Source organism: Falco rusticolus, chromosome 5, assembly GCF_015220075.1.
Source record: "Falco rusticolus isolate bFalRus1 chromosome 5, bFalRus1.pri, whole genome shotgun sequence".
Lineage (NCBI taxonomy): Eukaryota > Metazoa > Chordata > Aves > Falconiformes > Falconidae > Falco > Falco rusticolus.
This window is the reverse complement of record NC_051191.1, coordinates 34,183,944-34,204,321: the sequence shown is the minus strand read 5'-3', so window position 1 is coordinate 34,204,321 and position 20,378 is coordinate 34,183,944. Positions and strand designations below refer to the sequence as shown.

Genomic DNA, 20,378 nt, shown 5'->3' with positions numbered 1-20,378 from the left:
CTGCTCTGGGCAGGAGGGTTGGACTAGATGATCTCTAAGGGTTCCAGCCAAACTCAACCTTTCTGTAGTCCTGTGATACTGCAACCTGAGAGCAAAGCTATTCTGCTTTCCATCTTGAATAACAATATACTCGTGGTTATGCAATGACAGTTTGCAAAAGAACAAGGGGGAAGGGCCCAAGAGGAATGCGTAGTAGATTGGGCAACTAGGTAGAAGATGGTCATGTATCTCATGGAGTAAATTAGTCCATGGGACTGAGAATACTCTGAAACACTTCTGCCTTCTTGATAGTGAGGCAAGCAGTGACTGACCGGCACACTGAGAGCAGCATGGTAGGATGGGAGACCCAGGAAGAGTCCTGTTGGGATCTATTGAATGTTCACCAAAGAAACTTAGAGCAGAAACTCCTTTTCTATGTCTGGTGGAAGGAGAAAGGAGCTGCGCTGAGCACATCTCCCTCAGAGGAAAGTAAAGCCTCAATGCTAAGTCTGAGAAATCTCAAGCTTGACTTGAAGGCACCTCTGAGAGAAGGCTTGTCTGGGCAACAAAAAGAGCAAGCGTGGTTGTTGTGTGAGAACTATCACTTAGTGAAGATGAATTTCAAACTCAAGGGTGTAATTCAGTGGCACTGTACCTGTGTTCAGGTATAATGGATAATTCCCAAGGACTGGGGTTCTCCTAAGGCCGGGTAAGAAACAAGTGTATTGAATTTTAATGCTTTCAATAGATGACAAGTTGAAGACTGCATGTTCCAATAAATGTTATTAATGTTGGGCATGTAAGTATTGACTGATGTCCAGCAGTAATACAAATGGGATTTATCTTTTAATTCTTTACTTAGTTGACAGCTCTGTCAGGTGATGCTGTGCTGCTCTCTGTTCTGGTTACACAAGGGGAGTGCAAGCTTTTCATCTTGGGCTTGTTTCACAGCCTTGGAGGCTATTGTTTCCTCTGTTATGGTGCTTCCTGGGAAATTCTTGGGAATCAAAGCTTTAAAGTATCTTCAAATAAAGAGAAATGTTACATTTCTAACCATTCTTCCATTGGCATACAATGTTCCTCTGTAAAGCTGTTTTTCAGAGTAACTTGTATGTTGCTTTTGCAGTGTACCTGTATATTTGCAAAATGATGGGTCCATCTGTGTATACATTTTAGTCTATGTTTGAAGACTGCAGGAGCTTCTTTTCCTTATTTTAATCTCTTCCTTTTAAACTGCATGTTGAGTAGGGCTGGGTACCACTCTAGAGCCAAAGATCAGGAATGTTTTAAACAGGGTTTTAGTCAAGTCATTGTTTCTCCATGGTTTTTGCTCAAGGCTTAATCAGAACTCCGTGATGCTTCTATAATCATTTGGGCTCCATTGAGCTTCAGGAATATTGAAGTATTTGCTGGTCAATGATTTTTTTTTTTTTTAATTGTACCTTTCATCTACCTCTTGTTTTCTCCAAGTGTAATCTCCAAACCCCCAGCTGCTTTTTTTCTTAGGGAATAATGAAAGATAGTTGTGTCTTTTTGGTCAGATTTTGAACTGCAACTCCCTGATTACTTTACACTGATTACTTTAGCACAGGTCTGGCAACAATACCTAGTCATAACACTAGTCATAACAAATTAAATAATCTTCATTTAGATTAAAATGTTTGAGAAAATCAGTCTAGAAACAATTCACTGTTTCCTGGGTATTTTCACAGCTTTATCTCTTTCAAAAACTTATTCCGAGCTTCTCTGTGTTAGCCTGTCCCCTGCTAAGTGATCCTTTTCTCCCATCCTTCTTCTGAAGAGCACTTTTGCCATTATTTTGAGTTATAGTTCCATGTTCGGCAAAGGAACTCTGATTTTGTGGGTAGATACATAAACCCATTGTGTTAAACCCCTTCTCCCCTCACAGCAGCTCTTCCTCACTGCGCACATCTTACTTGCTCTTATGTGGAGTCTGCATCTTAGTATTCTCCAATCCCCACTCAATGTTTCTAGACTCATTGAGTGACCGTAGAAATCAATATGGGAATGCTGGAAGCTAAAGGGAAAATGCATAGAAGAGCACAGGTTAGCATTCAGTGAGCCTACAGAGACACCGTAATTAACTGTTAATTAGCATGTTTTTAGCGATGAAAACACTGAAAGAAGAAACTTGTAGTAGTAGTACCATAGTATCTTAAAGAAATCTCATAAATGAACAAGGTCCTGCTGTGCTAGATTCTTTATCTTGGTCTCTAATGCAAGGAAATAGGTGAATTTGAATGGCAATCTCTTGAACTGGTTTTCCCTTAAATGACCAGATTTTTTGAAAAGCAGCCATTAATTCTCATTTGGGTCAGGAATAAACAAGATTTTTTTTAGCCACCCTCAGTGGAGAAAATAGAGAAAACACTTGTCTTTCTCAGAGCTGGATCTTCTGTAAGCATTCCACTCAGAGCATGTATCTAACCCTCACGTGCTGTTTTTTGGTCCCTCTTTCAGTCCTTCAGTTGAGAAGCATGATTCTCAACTGATTGCAGGGTGCCTCTGCAGTTGCGTTTCTGAGTCTGCCAAGAGTTCATATGCTCTGTCACAAAGCAAAAGTGACCCTGAGCAATCTGACCCAGCTACTAAATATGTCCTGCTTTCAGTAGCAAGGTGGACCAGATGACGTAGTCCCTTCCAACCTAAATTATTTTATGATTGTATGAAAATCAAGGACTCTATCCAGTCCCACTGACAATCAAAGAATAGGCAAGAAACAACTCATGGATGCAAACAAAATAGACAAGGAAACAGTGAGACAATGTAGCGGTCAGCACCATCAGTGGTCGTTTTAGTTCCATAAACTTGGCACCAGTTTTGGGGGTACCTTTTCTATGAAAAAGGAGGACAACATTTAAATAAAGACGAATGAGATAGCTTGGTGCACTTCTGAGGGAGTTTTTGCTTTCCATGAAAGTCAGGTTGAGGAAAAAGCCTTCCACGCAATTTCTTGCATAAAAACTTTACAAATAGGCAGTCTAGCACTGAGCTGGCTTGATGTGGAAGCTGGATCTTTGGCAGTGAGTAATCATGGGAGGTAATCCTCCTTAGAGGGAGAAAGGGCATTTTGTGTTGGGCCCTAGAGATGGATGCGAGTTGGTAGATGTACAGGAGGGGCTTGGTGAGAGGGTTAAAGGGATAGGGACTAGAGAAATGGCCTTTGCAAAAGCATCCTGCAGGAGTCTGAACAGGTCAAAATGGTGTCAGTCACTCTCAGCAAACAGAGTGTTACAAGAAAAAAATGTTTAGCTGTGTGGACAGACAGGGAAAGCTATGCTATTGTGCTGTTGTAAAGTCTGCAAGAGTGCTAGCTATAACATAAAAGAGAGAATCCAGAGACATACCTAAGACTGAAGCATCAGCCAAGCTGTAGGCCTTGGAGACAGGTGGATGTTGATATTGGGGGAAGAGAGAGCAGGAGGGATGCTAAGAGAGTCTGAAGGAAGATAAAACCATCTTGTCTGTTGTTAGCTGCCTGCAGATGATCAAAAAAGATTTGAATTTGGATCAGGATTAATGGCTGTAGTAGAAATAAAGTGGTGAGTCATGAGATAAATATATCTTTATTGACACAATTACTTACAAAGAGAGGGAGGCTTTGAATATGCTAGTGATCAAGTCCAAGAGATAGGAGAACTAGAAGATGGCAGTCATGCTAGTGATGAGGGCAGACCTCAAGGAGTCTGTTGTAAATTGTGATATAGGCTAATGAAACTGAGATGGGAATCTTAATTCTGAGCTTCTCCTAGGAAAGGAACTTTGAAAGAAATCTTGACAAAGCAGTTTCAGTGGTGGGCCAGAATGACAGTATGCCATGGAGCTAAGCAAAGGAAGTCTCCGGTGTTCCTGCAGAATTCAGGGAGCTGAGAGATGAAAAGGAAGTGGAGAGAGGAATGGGATTACACATGGGTGTGTAATGTATAATTACGTGGCAAGGAGAAAGAAATAAAGAAAATTATAAGAAAGGGAGAGGATGGAAATGAAGACATGGAAGACCAAACAAGATGAAACTGCTGTGAGTGTGGAAGATGGCAATGACAATTTCACTTCTCAAAGCAATTCATTTATGGTGATGCATTTTTAATGGGTAGCCTTCTTCCTTGTATTCACCGTAACACTCCGTTGTGCTCTTACTAAATTCAAAGCAAGGGACCATCAAAGCTATGATGCCCATTTTTTCTATGCCCATACAGCTTTCCAGACCTAGGTAATACTACAAGGACTTGTGTTCTGACTGTGGTTTTATTTTATTTTCTCATCCTTATGCATGTTTATGTAGAGTAACGACAGGCTCCCACAACTTTGAAGCAAATCAGTATTTTTCTCGAGAACCGCAAATCTGGTTTTCCACGGTAAAAAGTAAAGCATGGGTGTTAACCTAGCCAAATGAGGTTTTAATTTGAGAAGTCCGGAGTAAATTGTAATGCCATTTTATGACAGACACTGGTGGCTTAACCCCCGCCGGCAGCCGTCCCACGCAGCCGCTCACATGCTCCCCCCCGCGGTGCGATGGGGGAATCAGAAGAGTAAAACGGAGAACTCGTGGGTTAAGATAAAGACAGTTTAACAGGTAGAGCAAAACCCAAGTGCGCAAACAAAGCAAACTAAGGAATTCATTCACTGCTTCCCATGGGCAGGCAGGTGTTCGGCCATCCCCAGGAAAGCCGGGCTCCATCACGGGTGACGGTAACTTGGGAAGACAAATGCCATTGCTCTGAATGTCCTCCACTGCTTCTTCCCCTAACTTTATATGCCGAGCATGATGTCATATGGTAGAGAATATTCCTTTTGTCGGAGTTGGGGTCAGCTGTCCCAGCTGTGTCCCATCCCAACTGCTTGTGCCCCCCCAGCCTGCTCGCTGCTGGGGTGGGGTGAGAGGCAGAAAAGGCCTGGGCTCTGTGTAAGTGCTGCTCAGTGATAATAAAAACATCTCGGTATTATCAGCACTGTTTCCAGCACAAATCCAAAACACAGCCCATCCTATGAAGGAAATTAACTCTATCCCAGCCAAAACCAGCACAGGACAAAGAAAAAAATTACCTTTACTCCTTCAGATTAGCAAATCACTTCCCTGTGAGCAGCTCATTAATCTGTTTCAAATAAACAATATTTGGGGATATACTATTTGCTCAAAAGATTTTATAAGGTGCTTGAATATAACAGACACCTTAAAAACCATCTTTATTTATGGCTTTCAGCAGGATCAAATGGTGTAGACGCTGACTGAAAGCTAATTTTTTTCAAGCTTTTCGAGGTAAAGACGCCCAATCAAAACCTGTTGACATCTGCAGGATTGTTTCAGACTTTATAAATCTGTATACGTATGAATGCTGAATATTTTCTAACATTGATGGGATTTTACTTTATCCCGTGATAAAACCGAACGTGTTCCGTGTCGAAAGCCATCATCCTGCAAGTGGTGTATTTTTCAGTAACAGCAGAAATCTGGTCCATGAGTATTAGGGCAGCTTAGCAGCGCCTGTGGGCCAGTTATTTCCTTGACGGTTACATCGTGCAAGAGTGGGAAGAGAAAGAAAACTAGAGAGAGTACAATGTGTGCTTTGTATCAGATTTTCAACAGCCCTCAAATTGTCATTGTGGCTCAGGAAAGGCTGTCAGGGTGAGGAGCCGCCGGGCTCCCTTCCCCTTACGGCCATACTTGTACGACCCAGCCGGGCCACTGCCGCTCGCAGCGCCGCGGAGGGGCAGCACGCCCCGGGCCGGCAGCGCCCCGCCGGGTAACGGCCCGGCTGCAGCCCGGGCTCCACCGCCCCTCAGCCCCGCGCCTCCCCCTGGAGCCTGCGCGGCGGGACAAGGAGCAGCGCGGCGGGCCGCGGGGGCTGCCTGCCCGGCCCACCCGCAATCCGCTTCCCCGCGGCGGGGCACCGGCCAGCCTGGCAGGGCGCCGCGCGTGAGGGATTCAAACGGAGCGGAAAGACCAAGGGAAAAGAGCGCAGCCTTTGCGGGGGACGGGACACGGCCGACAGAAAAAGAAATAAACCCGCCATTTTCCCCGCTTCCCTGCCGGCGCGCTGCGAGGAGCGCAGGCTGCCGCCGCCCGCGGAGGCCCCGGCGGGGGGCGGGGCTCGGCTCTCCCGCCCGCCCCCGTGGCCGGAGCCCCGCCCCCCGCCGGGCCCGGCCGCTCCCGTCCGTGGCCGGCGCGCTTCTCCCTGCCCCGGCGCTGGCGGCGGCGGCGGTGGCGCTTGCTCCGCCCGAGTGCGCCTGCGCCGCCCGCCCGGCCGCGGAGGGGCTGACGGGGGTTGTTGTGGAGCGGCGGGGAAGCACGTGAAGAGCGCAACGTCATCATAAACACTCGTAGGCAACATGGCGGCGCCTCCGAGCGGCAAGGTAACGGGGGCGGGCTGGGCCCGGGTCCCGCGCGGGCGGCCGTGGCTGCCGTCCTCGCCCCTCGGGTGCCTCGCCGTGTCCGGGCTGGGGTCGTCCCAGCTGTCGGGCCGCGGGAAGGGGCGGCCGGGCCCCTGCGTGGGTGCCTATCCTCCCCTCGGGACCCGGGCCCACCCCTCGGGACCCGGGCCGTCCCGCCTTCGGGCGGGCCTGGGTCTGGCGGCGGCGGCGGACGCGGGCCCATTGCGCCGCCCGGCGCGGCTGCGCGGGAGGGGGTCGCGGCCGGCGGGCCGGGCTTGGGCCCTGTCCGGCGCGGGTGCGGCGGCACGTCGCAGCGCCAGCCGCCCCGGCAGCGTCCCACGCCGCCCCGACTCGGCTCCGGGCTGCGCGGAGAGCCGGCCCCGGTGCGGGAAGAGGCCGTTCTCCGCCGGAGGTGGGCAGCCCCGGAGCCGGGGCTTGGCCTCCGCGGAGCAGGCTCTGAGGCTGAGGTGGAGGAAGGAGACATGTTCTGTCTACCGGCCGCCTGTCCCAGGGGTGCTGCTGGACGTCGCTGGCCTCTCTCCTGGCCCGTGCGCCGGTAGCCGGTGGATACAGAGCCTCGTCAGTGGGTAACTTGGTAACGTCAAGATTTTTGCGTGCCCTATCGCTGCCGAGCGTTCCTGAATGAAACGGTGGGGCTTGACGCGGGTTCAAGTGTCTGGCCTAGTTTGAGGACACAGGAGGAAAGGTATCGGCAGCTGCCTCCCTCCTCCCCACCAACAGATCCGAGTTGTGTCCATATGGTTTTATTGTAGAAGTATTTTCATTCTGTGACTGTTTTCTAAAAGTGTTTCTTTGCAATGCTGGGCTCCCAAGCACGTGGATCATTTTTCTGAGATTTAATATCGTAGTGTAGTGCCTGACTGTATGTAGCCACGTTTAGAATGTGATAATCTTCAAGTTCACTTTTCCAGCATATGGCAGCAAATGACTATTTCAGCTCACGCTGATCTCGGCATAAGAGAGCATATGTAATTAGTTGTGTCTGTGCATCTCTGAGGGTGCCGAGAAGTGCATTTAGCTAGCTGGAAAATTCAGTAGAGATTTTGCTTGTGCCAGTTTACCATACCTGTTTCAACCAGAACTGATGGGGCAGGCAATTTGTTCAGTTCGAGTTGTTAAAACTTTGAGTTCTTTACTGCTCTTAGGTGCCGTAAATGTAAGGATAGTCATACTGTCCTCCAAGCTGTTTCTAGCTATGTACATCCATTTTTTATGTATACAGAGAAAAGTTACTCTTCTGGTTTTGTCCATTTTAAGGTCAGTCTAGCAGTTTACTGGATGGTGGTAAATATTTTCTTTCTGCAGCTTTTTATTTTTTCCCCCCACATAGTTTTTTATTGGGATCTTCTTCAGGAAGTTTCTCCTGAAAGCAGCTATATTATCATAGTTTATATGAGAGGCTAAAACTATTGTGAATTAGTAGTTTGTAAATTTGCTACATATTCATTGTTCCTTTTTTAAAAAAAAAAGTCTGTCTGAGACTAAATCTCTTAAGATGTTACAAAACTCTGTTTCAGTTATTCCACATCCACAATACTAATGCACATGGTTAATGCAACTGCTAGTTCAGTAACGTTCTTTGCCATGTCTCTCTTGATACAGAGAAAAAATGACACTTGTGTTTTCTCTGACTTCGTGAAGTGGCTGGGCTGATGTGAAGTTTCACTGCTCTCAGTAGGAGCGGTTCCATCCTCTAGACCTACCTGCCTGTGTGTTGCACTTCTGCTTGCTTGGTAACTGTGCTCCTTTGATCTCTGGGTGATTTCATTTAGCAGGCTGAAAGAGTACATTGAACTGTGTGTGCTTATTTTTGGCTGGGTTAGTTTTCTATTGGTCTAAGGAGCACATTGGATCACAAATTGTTCCTTTGGGTGGCAGCAGGATTTTAGAATGGCTCACAAACTAGTGAAACTTCACTCCAGATGGAATAAACACAGTGTAAGGTGGTACAGACCCAGAATTCTCACTTAAAGCATTTTGCTTTCCAGTGTGTTTCCAAGCTATGGATGTCCTACATTAATTACATTTTTCCTTTTGGCCGTGTTGTAATGAGGTGTTTCAGGTGGTGAGTTTCTGATAGAGTAGTAGGCATTAGTATGTGGGGTGCTTCAGTCTCATTTGGCAGATTTTATCACATGAAAGTAATGTGTATGTGCTTTTCTGCAAAAATATCACACAAAGTAATTCCCATGGAATGCACATGGTAATATATTAAGCAGCTGGGATAGCCTGCATTGTCTCAGCTTTCATGAAATCTTGTTTCAGCAAACCATGGAAGGTTGTGGTTTCCATTACATTTTTACCCTGTTTGCCTTCCCCCTTCTCTATCACATTTTTTTCCCCCCAGACATCATTTAATATCAGTGGATTCACAGTGTGGCTATTTGATGTTGTCTCTGGCTTCTGCTCCATATGTTAATAGGATATGAATTATAAATTTGATTACCTCATCTAACTGTATGTACTAGTTTACTTGGGATTTTTGTCCTATTTGTTTCTTCTTGCTGCTTTGTATCTTGGGAGGTTCTTTTCATTTTCTCTATATGGTTAACTCTGTTCTGGAAGACTTAAGTGAATGCTGTTGAGTTCTGGAGTCGTGACTCATTCTTTATTAATGACCAACTGCACTAGAACAGTGTGAGCTTTAGTTTTTCTCCCTTTCTTAGAGTTGCTGTTTTTTTCTGCAAGTGACTTGGCAGTAAGGTCTTTCATTTTTGGTACTTTTGACTATATGCATGGAAGCAAGTATATTTTCTCTTTCTTGCTTAGCAAATGGCAGTTTGTTTTCCTTATTTCAGAGGACTAACCTTGGGTTCACCCTTATAACGGAAAACCAGGGTAGAAAATGAGGTAAAAAGTTGTGTATGGGGAGGAGTACAAACATCAACTTTAGTCTGTTAGTGTATAGGCTGTTATGAAAGCTGATCTAAAGACAGTAATGATTTCTGTTTTATGCTCTTGGTGTTCAGAGTATTTTCAGCACATGGGCTGTTAGATCTTTCTCAGATTACCAATTGACACATCGTCTGTCAGGGATGGTTTTTTTTCACTTGCCTGTGTCCTTGCTCTTAAAGTTACAGAGCTTTAACTGGCCAAACATCTGAGCTTCAGGTCTAAGCTCAGGTGTTTGGCCAGTTCAGCTACTAGAAGTGTTCAAGTAGCACTGCAGCTACTGCTAAACAATAATGCTGTGGTAAATGCTGTAGTGTTGTCGGGGGGTAGTGTGTGGGTTTGCTGTTGAGGGCTGTTTTTGTAGCCAGGACCAGCAAAGAGATTTAAAATATAGTCTGTTAAAATTAGCTTTTCATCCTTCAGGTAGTTTGTAGGCACAGATATAGCAGATTATTTTAGATGTATATATATTCTGTGGAGTAGGCAGTGTCTTGCTGCACCTTCTACTAGTTAAATTTTGGGGCACAGAGACTCCTATACTATGCATTGTTGTGCCATTTTATTAAGCACTTGATTTAAAACCTTCATTGTGACTTTTTCAGCCTTTATAATTTATGATGTACGGAATCATAATCCTTTCTGAATATATTGTACTTCATAGGTTTTCTTTGTGAATGGAAGCTTTTGCCTCTTTTGAATTTAGTTATGGTTTCATTATGCTTGAATGTAGAGCAGTTCACTGATAATTCTGAAATTTCTTGATATTCTTTCTGTTTTCTATTTATGAAAGGTTTCTCTTGCAGAAGTGTTTATGGTAGAAGTAGTGTGTTACCACCTCAAGCTCTTACTCTCAGTACCCTGAATAGACTTGTATCTTCACTGGTATCTCATGTTGCACAAGTAGCAGAAGTACTTTGTGGTTCAAGAAATCTTGAGTGCACTAAAGGCAGAACTTGAAAAACCTAACTGTTGTCAAGCGGGAAATCTTTCTTACACTATGTGGTTCCTAGTGTTGTGAGCTTTCTCCTGTTTGTCACAACATGAACAGTATTTGTGGGATTTCCCACCCCTTAGAAACTTTGGTGTTTGTAAGACTTTAACTCTTTTAAGTAAAGTAGCAGGGCATGAGATTTTGCTGTCATAGGCAGAAGGTTGAGCCATAGGCTCAGCAAACAGATGTGTAAGGTTACAGCTTTACATTTTTCTTAAAATTGAAATGCCAGAAATTGTAACATCTTCTGTGGAGCAGAAGGTCATGTTGGTCAAGTAGTGTTACCTTGATTCTTTGCAGAGCACTCAAATGTTTCGGCATGTCTGCTTTCAGTGATCAGATTATTAATGTAGTAGGTACTTTGATGTGCCCGGTGACAGTTTAGCAGTGGATGTGTGAATAAGCTCCGGGGAAACCTCAGCTATTCCAAAGAGGGAGATGGAAATTAAAGCAGCATAATGCAGTTTTTTAAGTTGCATTATGTTTCTTGTAACTTAAAGCACAGCTCTAAACTAAGGTGCTTCCTTTTGTGGATGTAAGGTCTCTCAGGATAACCGTTGTCTAAACTGGATTTATTTTATTGGCCTGTAGTTGTTTCCTTACTGTGTTGCATCTTTCTGTTTACCTTCAGTCAGAATCTGAAAATAAGATGCTGTACAGCTGCTATATCTGTTGTTAATGTTTGCAGGCAGACCCATTTTTCCTTAATTTGTAGTCTGTGGAGCATTCAGACTTTCTTACTCGGTCGCTTTCTTACAAGCACGCCTACTTGCTGCTTCAGCTGTTGAATCCACAACGAGGTCCTCTACCCAATTCTCTAATATGAGCCAAAAATGAAGTAAATGCTATTGAAAAGTTGTTAGAATCGGGATTTGTACAGTGCTGTAGCTACTTAATGACTGGAGGGCAGTGGCTGCTTCACTGTGTAAGTGCTGCAAGCTGCATCTGGCATGAGAAGCTGGATGGCATCTTGGCAGAGCAGTGCGGGCCCCGAGCTGTACGCTCTGGCAGAAAAGGAGAGCGAGCTGGATAAGAGCAGAGGGAGAGACAGTATGAAGTGTCTGAAAGATGGGACTAGCTGACTACCTGGGAGAGTTGCTGTGCTGCTCCATTCTTTCAAGTGTCCTGTGTTTGGCAGTTTGTTGGTGTGTGACAGAGGTAAGAGCAAAGAGTATAAGGTATGAACAGTCAGTGCATGTGGCATCAGCTAGTACTTAGGTGCCGAGCACATGCAGGGTGGGAAATACATGGGTGAGGAGGGCAGGACCACCCTGTTCTGTGGTAGCCCCACATCCTAGCTCCATTTTTGTTGGCTTCTACACCTCGTCTTTGGATGCAGCGTTGTTGTCTTTCACTAGCTGATAGCACAGGGCTGTAAATTGCTGTCAAATGGCAGGCGTTTATTTCCAAAGCTTTGCTTGTGTTCTGGCATATACTGTAATTGCTGATGTGGTATGCTGAAGGCCACCTGCTCGCCTATGTCCTTGGCAAAAAAAGTTACATTGTCTGGTGACTGCTCATTGTAAGCAGTACAATGAGCTGGAGGTACAAATTGTCTGTGCTGTGTCCTTACAGTATTAAGAATGATACAGTTTTTCTCAGCAGATGTTACTGGGACAACAGTGGGACTTCAGGAAGCTATTTTCTGCTGGACAGGGAATATAAATATTTGAACAGTTTTCCAGAACCTTAACTAGCATATGACATGACATGTAAACTGAGCCTACATCCTGCTGCTTCCCTCTGTTTTTTTATAGTAGGTGGGTAGGGAGCTATTGCTCAGTGCAGCTTTCCTGAATTTTGTGCTGTGGTTCCCTGTTCCTACAGACCCTCTGTCATCTATGAAGTGGAATAGCTGTGGTCTCTGTGCAACGCAGCGCTTTTAATGGCTGATTAGAATGAATTGTGATTTTGCCTTTGACTTCTGTAGTGCCCCTGGAAAAAAAACTAAAAAACAGGTCAAAGTGGCTTAGCAGCAGCATTTGGAAACTCTTACATCAATTTCTAGTTTTTGGTAGGATTATGAATCAAATAGGTAGTAGGTCTAGTTTTCATTCTGTAGAACTGGAAAAATAAATGTGGTGTAAGTCATGCTTGCATGTTGCAAGTGTGGACTTGCTTGACAGGAAAGACCTATGAACATAAGCTGCTCGGGTACATATTATTGCAAACTTGAAATTTTAAGATTATTAAAAAGTAATACTTAAATCGTGCAAACTTCTCTCTCTCTTCTCTTCCCCCCCCCCCCCCCCCCCCCCCCCGCCCTTTCTCCATCATTTCTTCATAGAAAAAAGTTGCCAACTGAGTGCTTTTACAGTGGTAGGTTTCCTTTAAGTAGTCATGCTATAGGTGAATAAATCTGGAAACAGTTTTGCATAGAGCTAGCTTTAAGCTAGTAAGATGTCTGAAAATCTTTGAGTAATTCTGATAAATGTACATCTACCAGACAGAATTACAATTTGTTTGAAATGAAGTAATTTTCAAAGTTATTTAGCTCCTGTCACATTACACCTTGTTGGTTGTGTTAGTGTGTGCTTTTGACAAACACTCTAATGTTCTTTTTTCATTGGGCCTGGCTTGCATGTATGTAATAACATCTAAACCTGAGGAGGATGCATCTCCATGGACAGTTCAACAGATGTTTGCAAATAGGTGTAGAAGAAAACAAAAGAATCATTGCTTAAATCTGTAGTTAGGCCTTTAATGGTGAGACAACTTTTTTGGCCTCGAGCATCTGAGCAACATAAGCTGCTCTTCTTCCCTGGGGTTCTGTTTCCATGACCAGTGGGTTGACTATGCAGAGCACAGGTGTCTTACTGGGTGGATGGGCTGTAATATACATATGTATATAATGTGAGGAATACTTTTAGGTTTTGATTAAAATCCTAGGGACATGATGACTTGCCTAATTACCTATGGTGTGCATTTCTTAACATGAACTTGTCTTTTTTCATGATGGGCTTGTTGATGTTGACTTAAAGGAGGAGTGATGGCTCTAATCATATGAAAAGAAAATGAAAGATTGAGCTTGACTCTACCTATTTCTCACCTTTGAAAAAGAGACCATGATGAAATATGTAAAACAAAGAATAGTACAAAACCAAGGTGAGCCAGTAGTGTGTTTTCGTGTCTCAAAGAAGCGTAATTGACTAACTGAACAGGTGACATTTTTTAAAACTCTTGAGATGTTCACACACTGTGTAATAAGGCCTTTCCAGATCACAGTCCTCTGTCACTGAAGGCAAAAAGTTATCAAGATGTAGCGGAGATGAGGTGGTTTTTCTATGCAGGTGGTGTTGACAGGTAATACTGTTGCAGGTTTTGGTCAGATTTTTGGGGTTATAGTGACTTTAACTGCTAATAAGGGGGCAAAGGTTTTACTGTCCTGCCCTGTTCATATCTAGGTCCTTCTGCTCCCTCCATGCATAACGGAATCTCACTACGTAGATTTTGTGTATACAATTTACACAGGTCCTTAGTGTTTAATGATGCTTCTGATCATCCTCCAACATTTGCTGTCTGTTCTCCCACATCTTATTTCAAGGTACTTATCTTAAATGTTCTGCAGTAACCTGCTGTTCAGGCAAGCGGCAGTGTATGCTGCTGTTGCCTGATTTTGAAATGTCTGTTTTCCTGGCTGCTTGAAATGTTCATGTGTGCTGATTGAGGAGGCATTTGCCTGATTGTTGGGCAGCGGAGGCACTGAGCTCATACATACGTTTGTGGGCCACTTGGTTTGTGGGGTTGGGCTGCAGTGTTACAGGAATTACCAACTAATGGATGTTTCTTTACCCACATGTAACTGTTGGTATACTGTCTTTCAATTTGATACTTTCCTTAGTACTCGTGTGTGTAATTTTATGTTACTTACCATCTTCGAATTGGCTAATAGCTTGCCAGTGCTGTAATACCAGAAAACAAAAATCTATCACAAACTACATTTTACTGTAAGATGCTATAAGAGTACTTAGTACCGTTTTTGCATTTTCAGGTTGCAAAAAACATTGTGTGAAATATGACTGTCCAGTGTAGCTAATCTTCAGGTGCTACCACTATAAAAACATGTTCCTGAAATCAGCTTATTCAAATTGAGGTATGGAGTTACCTTACATAGTACTGCTGAACTTACCTTACATAGAACTGCAGCTCAGTATTTCAGATGATTCAAAGATGGTAACTTCCAAAATATTTTGCAGTGGGATGAGCTGTTAAAGCATTTCCTAGATGACCTTTTATAAGACTAATGACATGCCTTTCTTCAAATTAGTTAGATTATTGCATCTGCTAGACTGCCATCTCTGTGACTCAACGTTTTTTTTCAGTGATATAAAAAGATAGCACTTGTTAAACTCACTCATGTGAAATATTTGATAACATTTGGAAAAAATAAATACAAGATTGCACCCCTTACTTGATAATACTGAATCCCAGCAGCTTGGACTTCTGGCCTTTCAAAATTGGAGATTTTTTTTCTCTTGAGTAACAGTAGGAGGGAAATAAGCTGCACTGTGAGAAGCCCAGTGTTTCACAGATACCCTCCAAACTTCTGAGCATGTCCTCACTTCCTCAGTTTTATTGCCTGTTTTGGTGAAGCAGGGGGCAGGGAGCTGGATCTGTTATGAAGAGCAATGTAGAATTTTTCAGTTACATGATAACTGTGGCATTGGGAACATGTTTGCCTTTCCTGTGGAAGGAAGTGTTTGTCCTGAGAGATTAATGGATGGAAAATAATAAAAAATATTAGATTGCGTGCCTTCTAGACTGAGAAAGTATACTTTGATACTTAGGAATGTTATTAGCAGGAACATACTTCTACCACTGTAACTCTGGTACAAATAGGTGGGTTTTTTCCTTGGGACAGCTGTAGCAGTGATTCATCACTTTGGTTCAGACTTCTGACTGGTTATGGTGATAGATCAGGTCCAAAGAGATAGAAGGTACAATTTAACTAAATTCCAAAGTTGCCTTGTTTAAACAGGGACTGAATTTAAAAACTGGTTATTTGGTAGAAATAGTGGGAGAATCTTTTTTGTTAGAAAAGAGAGTAAAGCTCTTGAGAGAAGAGGAAAGAAGGCTTCCAATATTTTGAAAGTAACTTGATGTTAATAAACCTTCAAGAGGGAGATTTCTTCCGAGTGATATTTCTGTGATTAAACAGGACACTTCAGAAATTTCTTGCTTGTATAAAGTGAAGAGAATTAAGAGTTAACTGAATTTTATTCCTATTTTTAAGCTCTGTGTTCTTGTCTGCCTTGTTAAGCTTGCACACTTTTAGTTTACTGACCTGACTGCAAATGTGATGATATTAAAAACTTGATAAACGAGTAAGTTGAGAAAGAGATACTGATATTTTAGTACCAAAGAAATAAAATACCTGGCTTTGATTAGACAAGAATTATTAGGGCTTGCCTTTAAAAGTATTTATTTGTTAAGGCAGTGTTCGCAGCTTTGTGTGAAATTAACATGAATGTAAAGAAATTACTGTTACTGTTCGATGTATTTCACTTCCACAAAATCAAAGTTTGGTATATTAGGGACTTTCCACTCTTAAGAGAGCTTAAAACAGAACCTGTTTACATTATTTGTAGAGCTTTTAAGAGTATGTCTAGCATGTAGTTTTGGAGAGCCTGCTGAATTATGACAGACAAGAATTCTCTGGTTTCCTTTTCTTTTTTATTTATGAGCATGATCAGAATACTGTAAAAAGTTTTGTAAATGCTTAAATGCACAAGTTACGTGGGCAGTGTGTATTCCAACAAGCCTCTCTGTCAAATATTCTACCTTTGAAATGGAACCTTTGCCATTCACCCCAAATGTAGGATTGGACCATTATTTAATTTAAGGCTGCAATTTTTTATTTCTGTGGAGTTCATCTTTTGTACACTAGACTGTCCATTTTTAATTTAAATTAAGATTATCATTGTGACACGCGTAAATGAAAAGTGGGGAAAGGCAGACAATGTGAAAAAGCCTTTTAATGTTTTAAAAGCTGTGTAGCATTTCCATATGAACCTTTGCCTGCTGATTTTAAAAAATACTAGGTATTGAATGCATTTTTTGTGATTTACTGGCAAAGTAATAGTAGTATGTTGCTTACCAATTAAGTTCAACAAGTTCCATTTTCTATTGTTTAGTGTTTTAATTAAGTGAAAAACAGCTCTTGGGGGTGAGAAGGAAAGACAGGTAACAAAACCCATGACATGGTAGAGGTGTTCACTTAACTTATAAAGGTGAGTCAAAATGATAGAGCACCACAGGAGAGAGAAAATCTTAGAGTCTTTGGGTTTTTTATTTCATTACCCATTTTGTGTTATAGGTTGTCTATGAGCAAGAAGGAGTTTTCATTCATTCATCTTGCAGAAAAAATGATGACCAGGACAGCTTAATATCAGGAGTGCTGCGTGTCATAGAAAAGGTATTTGCATAATGCGGTTACGGAAACTTCATATATTTGTTGGCAGAGCACATAACTTGTTTGGCAAACCTTTTACATGTCTTCAGAATTTTGTAAATGACCAAACACCATATAATGTTTGACATAGTCTTCATCATTTATATATATGTCAGTTGTATTGTAATCATACAGTGAGTAAATAGGGAGATATGTACTTTGCTGTGTAGTATTTAATAATTTTATGATTATTTGTACTGTAGGAAAATGAAGTAATAGTAGACTGGAGACCACTGGATGATACTTTGGATACTTCTAATATCCTTTGTGCTGGAAAGGTATGTTTGTTAGTTATCAACGTTCATCATGCTGTTCCTCCAGAGATTTTATTTTGTGTTCTTATATGTGGGTGTTCTCATAACTGGAAGCAAAATCTATTTATGTGATGATCATTGATATTAATAGCTACATGTAGGAATCATATTTGTGAACTGCAGCCCAGTTCATGTTATTGGGGTACACGTGTAGGTGACTCTGTTTAGTTTTTACTTGGTACATATATAAAATAGAAGGGGACTATTGTATAAATAGTAAAGACCACATGAATGTAAGTGTATCATGATCACCAGTCACCCTGCATCTACTATGTTGTAGTCTGGTGATTCACTCTCTGTAATTAGACTCAAAACAGAGAGGTATTGTTGTAATGCAGAATACAAATAAAAGTCTATGGGGGTACCAAGATGCAGTGATATGTGGTATTTAAGTAGTATTAAGAGGATGTGACTAAAGAAGATTGAAGTTTTACACTTAAAAACTTTATGTTGGTAGAGTCTGCAAAAGAGGCTAGGATATTTAGGACCATTTTGAATTTGTTAAGACAGACCTCTTAGTCATAAGTCCAAGTTTGCTATGTTGAACTGTATCATGTTTCTTAGGGTTTTAGTACTACAGATTCTCTTAATCTGTGAAAAAGAAGATGCTTATTCTTGTTGAATCTGAGAAACTAGCTCAAATTTAATGCCTTGTGGTTTTTTGATAGTCACTACTTTTTTGTGTGCTCAGGATTCCAGTTCTGTTGTGGAGTGGACTCAAACTCCTAAGGAAAAATGTTCCCAAGCAACAGACCGTCCAAGTAGTTATGAAGCAGAATGGGACATGGTCACCACAGTCTCTTTTAAAAAGAAGCCTCATTCAAATGGAGGTACTTAAAAACTAAGCGTGGGGGGTTTTGTTTTGTTTTTTCTTTATGGTAACTCGTAACTGAAGAATTGCCTTTTAGGTACAGTAAAATGGATTTTTTTAGGAGTTGGAGAGCTGGGAGTCCTTTGTGGTAAGAGGTGAATCTCTGGATGTGGAAAAAAATTAACAGTGGAATAGCTGCTGTGTGCCTCCAATCTATTTTTTTCTTTAAATTACTACAGATTTGTATTGAAAATAAAACTAACTTCTTGCTGTGATGAACATTGGATGATGCAGCAGTTTTATCTGCGTTGGGCTCTTCCATTTTTTCAAACAAATGGAACTTAAACTAGCTGTTTTTTAGAAAGGAAAATGAAGAAACAAGTGGTTTACTTACTCCAGTGCCTTTCCATATTGCAACAGCAGAGGGAGATGGAATGTACAGTTATGTGGTACATGGGTCTTTTTTTTATATCGTCTTTTTTACTTTGACAAAATAATTTTATACCTACATCGCTTTTGTTATAGTGTCTCAGTAGAAATGTTGTAAAGAAAAAAAAAGTGGGAGAGAAAGGACAGTGATTCTTGAGAAATCTTTCTGCTATAGGAGAATCAGAGGATTTTTCTTTATAGTACTTGTTTTCCCTGTATTACTTCTCAGGCTATAACTGGGGACCATTGTGCTTGGTTCACGATATCTGTGATGGTTTTAAATGTCATCTATGTCATGTATGAGTACAGGGTTTGGATTTAAGATTATGAATGTTTTTGGGTGAAGCACAGTCCTTGCTTCTAGGATACTGTGTTTGAGAGGAGCTTTTAGCGCTAGCATGATATAAAGCTAAAACCAGCATCTCTGTCAGGCATAGGATGGTTTATTACATCACTACCTTGAATTGATTTTTCATCTTCAGGCATCAGAGTACATCTAAAGTGAGTGTCAATGAGCACTACTAGCTTGGATTATGCTCTTTGCGCCTTCTCGCTTATTTTTAGTTGCTGTAATTTGATGGGGGCAGGCCAGGGACTGTGCCAGACTCCCCGCAGATATGTTAGCGATTCTGTGTCCTTTGATAAAGTAAAAATTGATCTCTTCTCTTTGAATTTGTATAGTCTTGCACAGAGTGTATACGTTTGCACAGTATGGGAGAGGACTGGGTGAGGAGATTCTCAATTCCTTCTCCCTTCAGTAACAGTCTTACAATACTTGGCTAATACTGTGTGCAATATATAGCATACAGTATTATAATGTGTATCACATTTAGTTTAAGTAGTACTACCTAATGGAGATGCTGGTGGGATTCAGCTCGCTGCTGCAATTTGATAGAGCTGTTGTCCATCTAACTGCTTGTTCACATTTATGAACTGCAGGCGCAGCTTTAGGGGAGCAGTCTCGTGGACTTGCTTATTATTTTAGAAGTGTATAGAAGATGAGGAGGCACAAAGAGAAATCCAGGAATAGCAGCTGCAGTAGGTACTTTATTATTATCAGAACCAGTGCTGGGGTTTGGGTTTTGGGTTTGTTTTTTAAGAACAGTGACAGATACAAAGCATTTGTAATTGCTAACACTGGAAGTGAAACTAAAATCATGTGATAATTTTGTTTTTAAGATGCTACAGCTCATGCAAATGGAGAAAGCAAGTGGTCGTTCCTGTTCAGTTTGACAGATCTGAAATCAATAAAACAAAACAAAGGAGGCATGGCGTGGTCTTATTTGGTGTTCTGTCTGAAGGATGATGTGAAGCTTCCAGCTCTTCATTTTCATCATGGAGATAGCAAACTATTGATTAAATGCCTTGAAAAGCATGTTGTGCTGAGTGAGTAAGTATCAGACAACTATTGGTTCTGATTTAAAATACAAATTAATGGTTTACTTTAATCTGAAACTCATTACAAAATTAATGCTTCCTAGTGTATTTTCTCTGTTTTTTTATTAGTAGAATAAATTTGCAAGGTGACTGAAATTGTGATTTTTGCATATGCGTTTGGAATGTAGGCTTCAGTTTTAAAATAGTTGGATCAATTTATGAAATTTTTTAGACTCTGTTGAAGTGTTGCTAGCTCCATAATACCTCAGTAGCTCCCTTTAAGTGGATACAAAAGCTTCTCGTGAACACTCACTGTAGACTTAAAACCTTCTTCTTGAACTACTTTTGTTAAATAGGATAATTAGTCTTAAAATTTGAGATCATCTACTTTGTGTGAAGTATCTGAGTATTGACATCAGTGTGTAAGAGAACTTACAGTACTGTCAGCTAAATAAATTTATATATAAATGTTTTCCCCCAGAATTCTGTATGCCTATATTTTCTTGCTGTGGGGAATGTTTCACACTTGATCTTTACTCTTCAAATCAATTTTCTGAATGTGAACATAGCTAGACCCTATCACGGTGTTAAATACTTGGGCTTTGTTGTGTATTTATATTGTGTTACGTCCAAGTTTTTCACTTGGATAAAAGCCTTTTTGATTGGCACAGCATAAATGAAGAATAAAATAAAATGTTCTGCTCTCACCATGTAGGCATAGGT

The 20,378-nt window shown here is 41.7% G+C and overlaps 1 protein-coding gene across 2 annotated transcripts in view; it reads left to right on the top strand.

The window, feature by feature from the left end:
• Positions 1-6,211: 6,211 nt before the first annotated feature.
• The window catches only part of TBC1D15 (TBC1 domain family member 15), a 37,203-nt gene continuing 23,036 nt past the window's right edge, over positions 6,212-20,378 (top strand). The window contains exons 1-5 of one of the 2 annotated variants that reach the window (XM_037387851.1): positions 6,212-6,351; positions 16,590-16,688; positions 16,928-17,002; positions 17,730-17,868; positions 19,458-19,668. In XM_037387851.1, the coding sequence (XP_037243748.1) occupies positions 6,328-6,351; positions 16,590-16,688; positions 16,928-17,002; positions 17,730-17,868; positions 19,458-19,668 (548 nt within the window). In that variant the 5' untranslated portion in view covers positions 6,212-6,327. Of the gene's footprint in view, positions 6,352-6,862; positions 6,965-16,589; positions 16,689-16,927; positions 17,003-17,729; positions 17,869-19,457; positions 19,669-20,378 lie in introns of those variants that run through there. The other variant, XM_037387853.1, reaches the window with a different exon arrangement.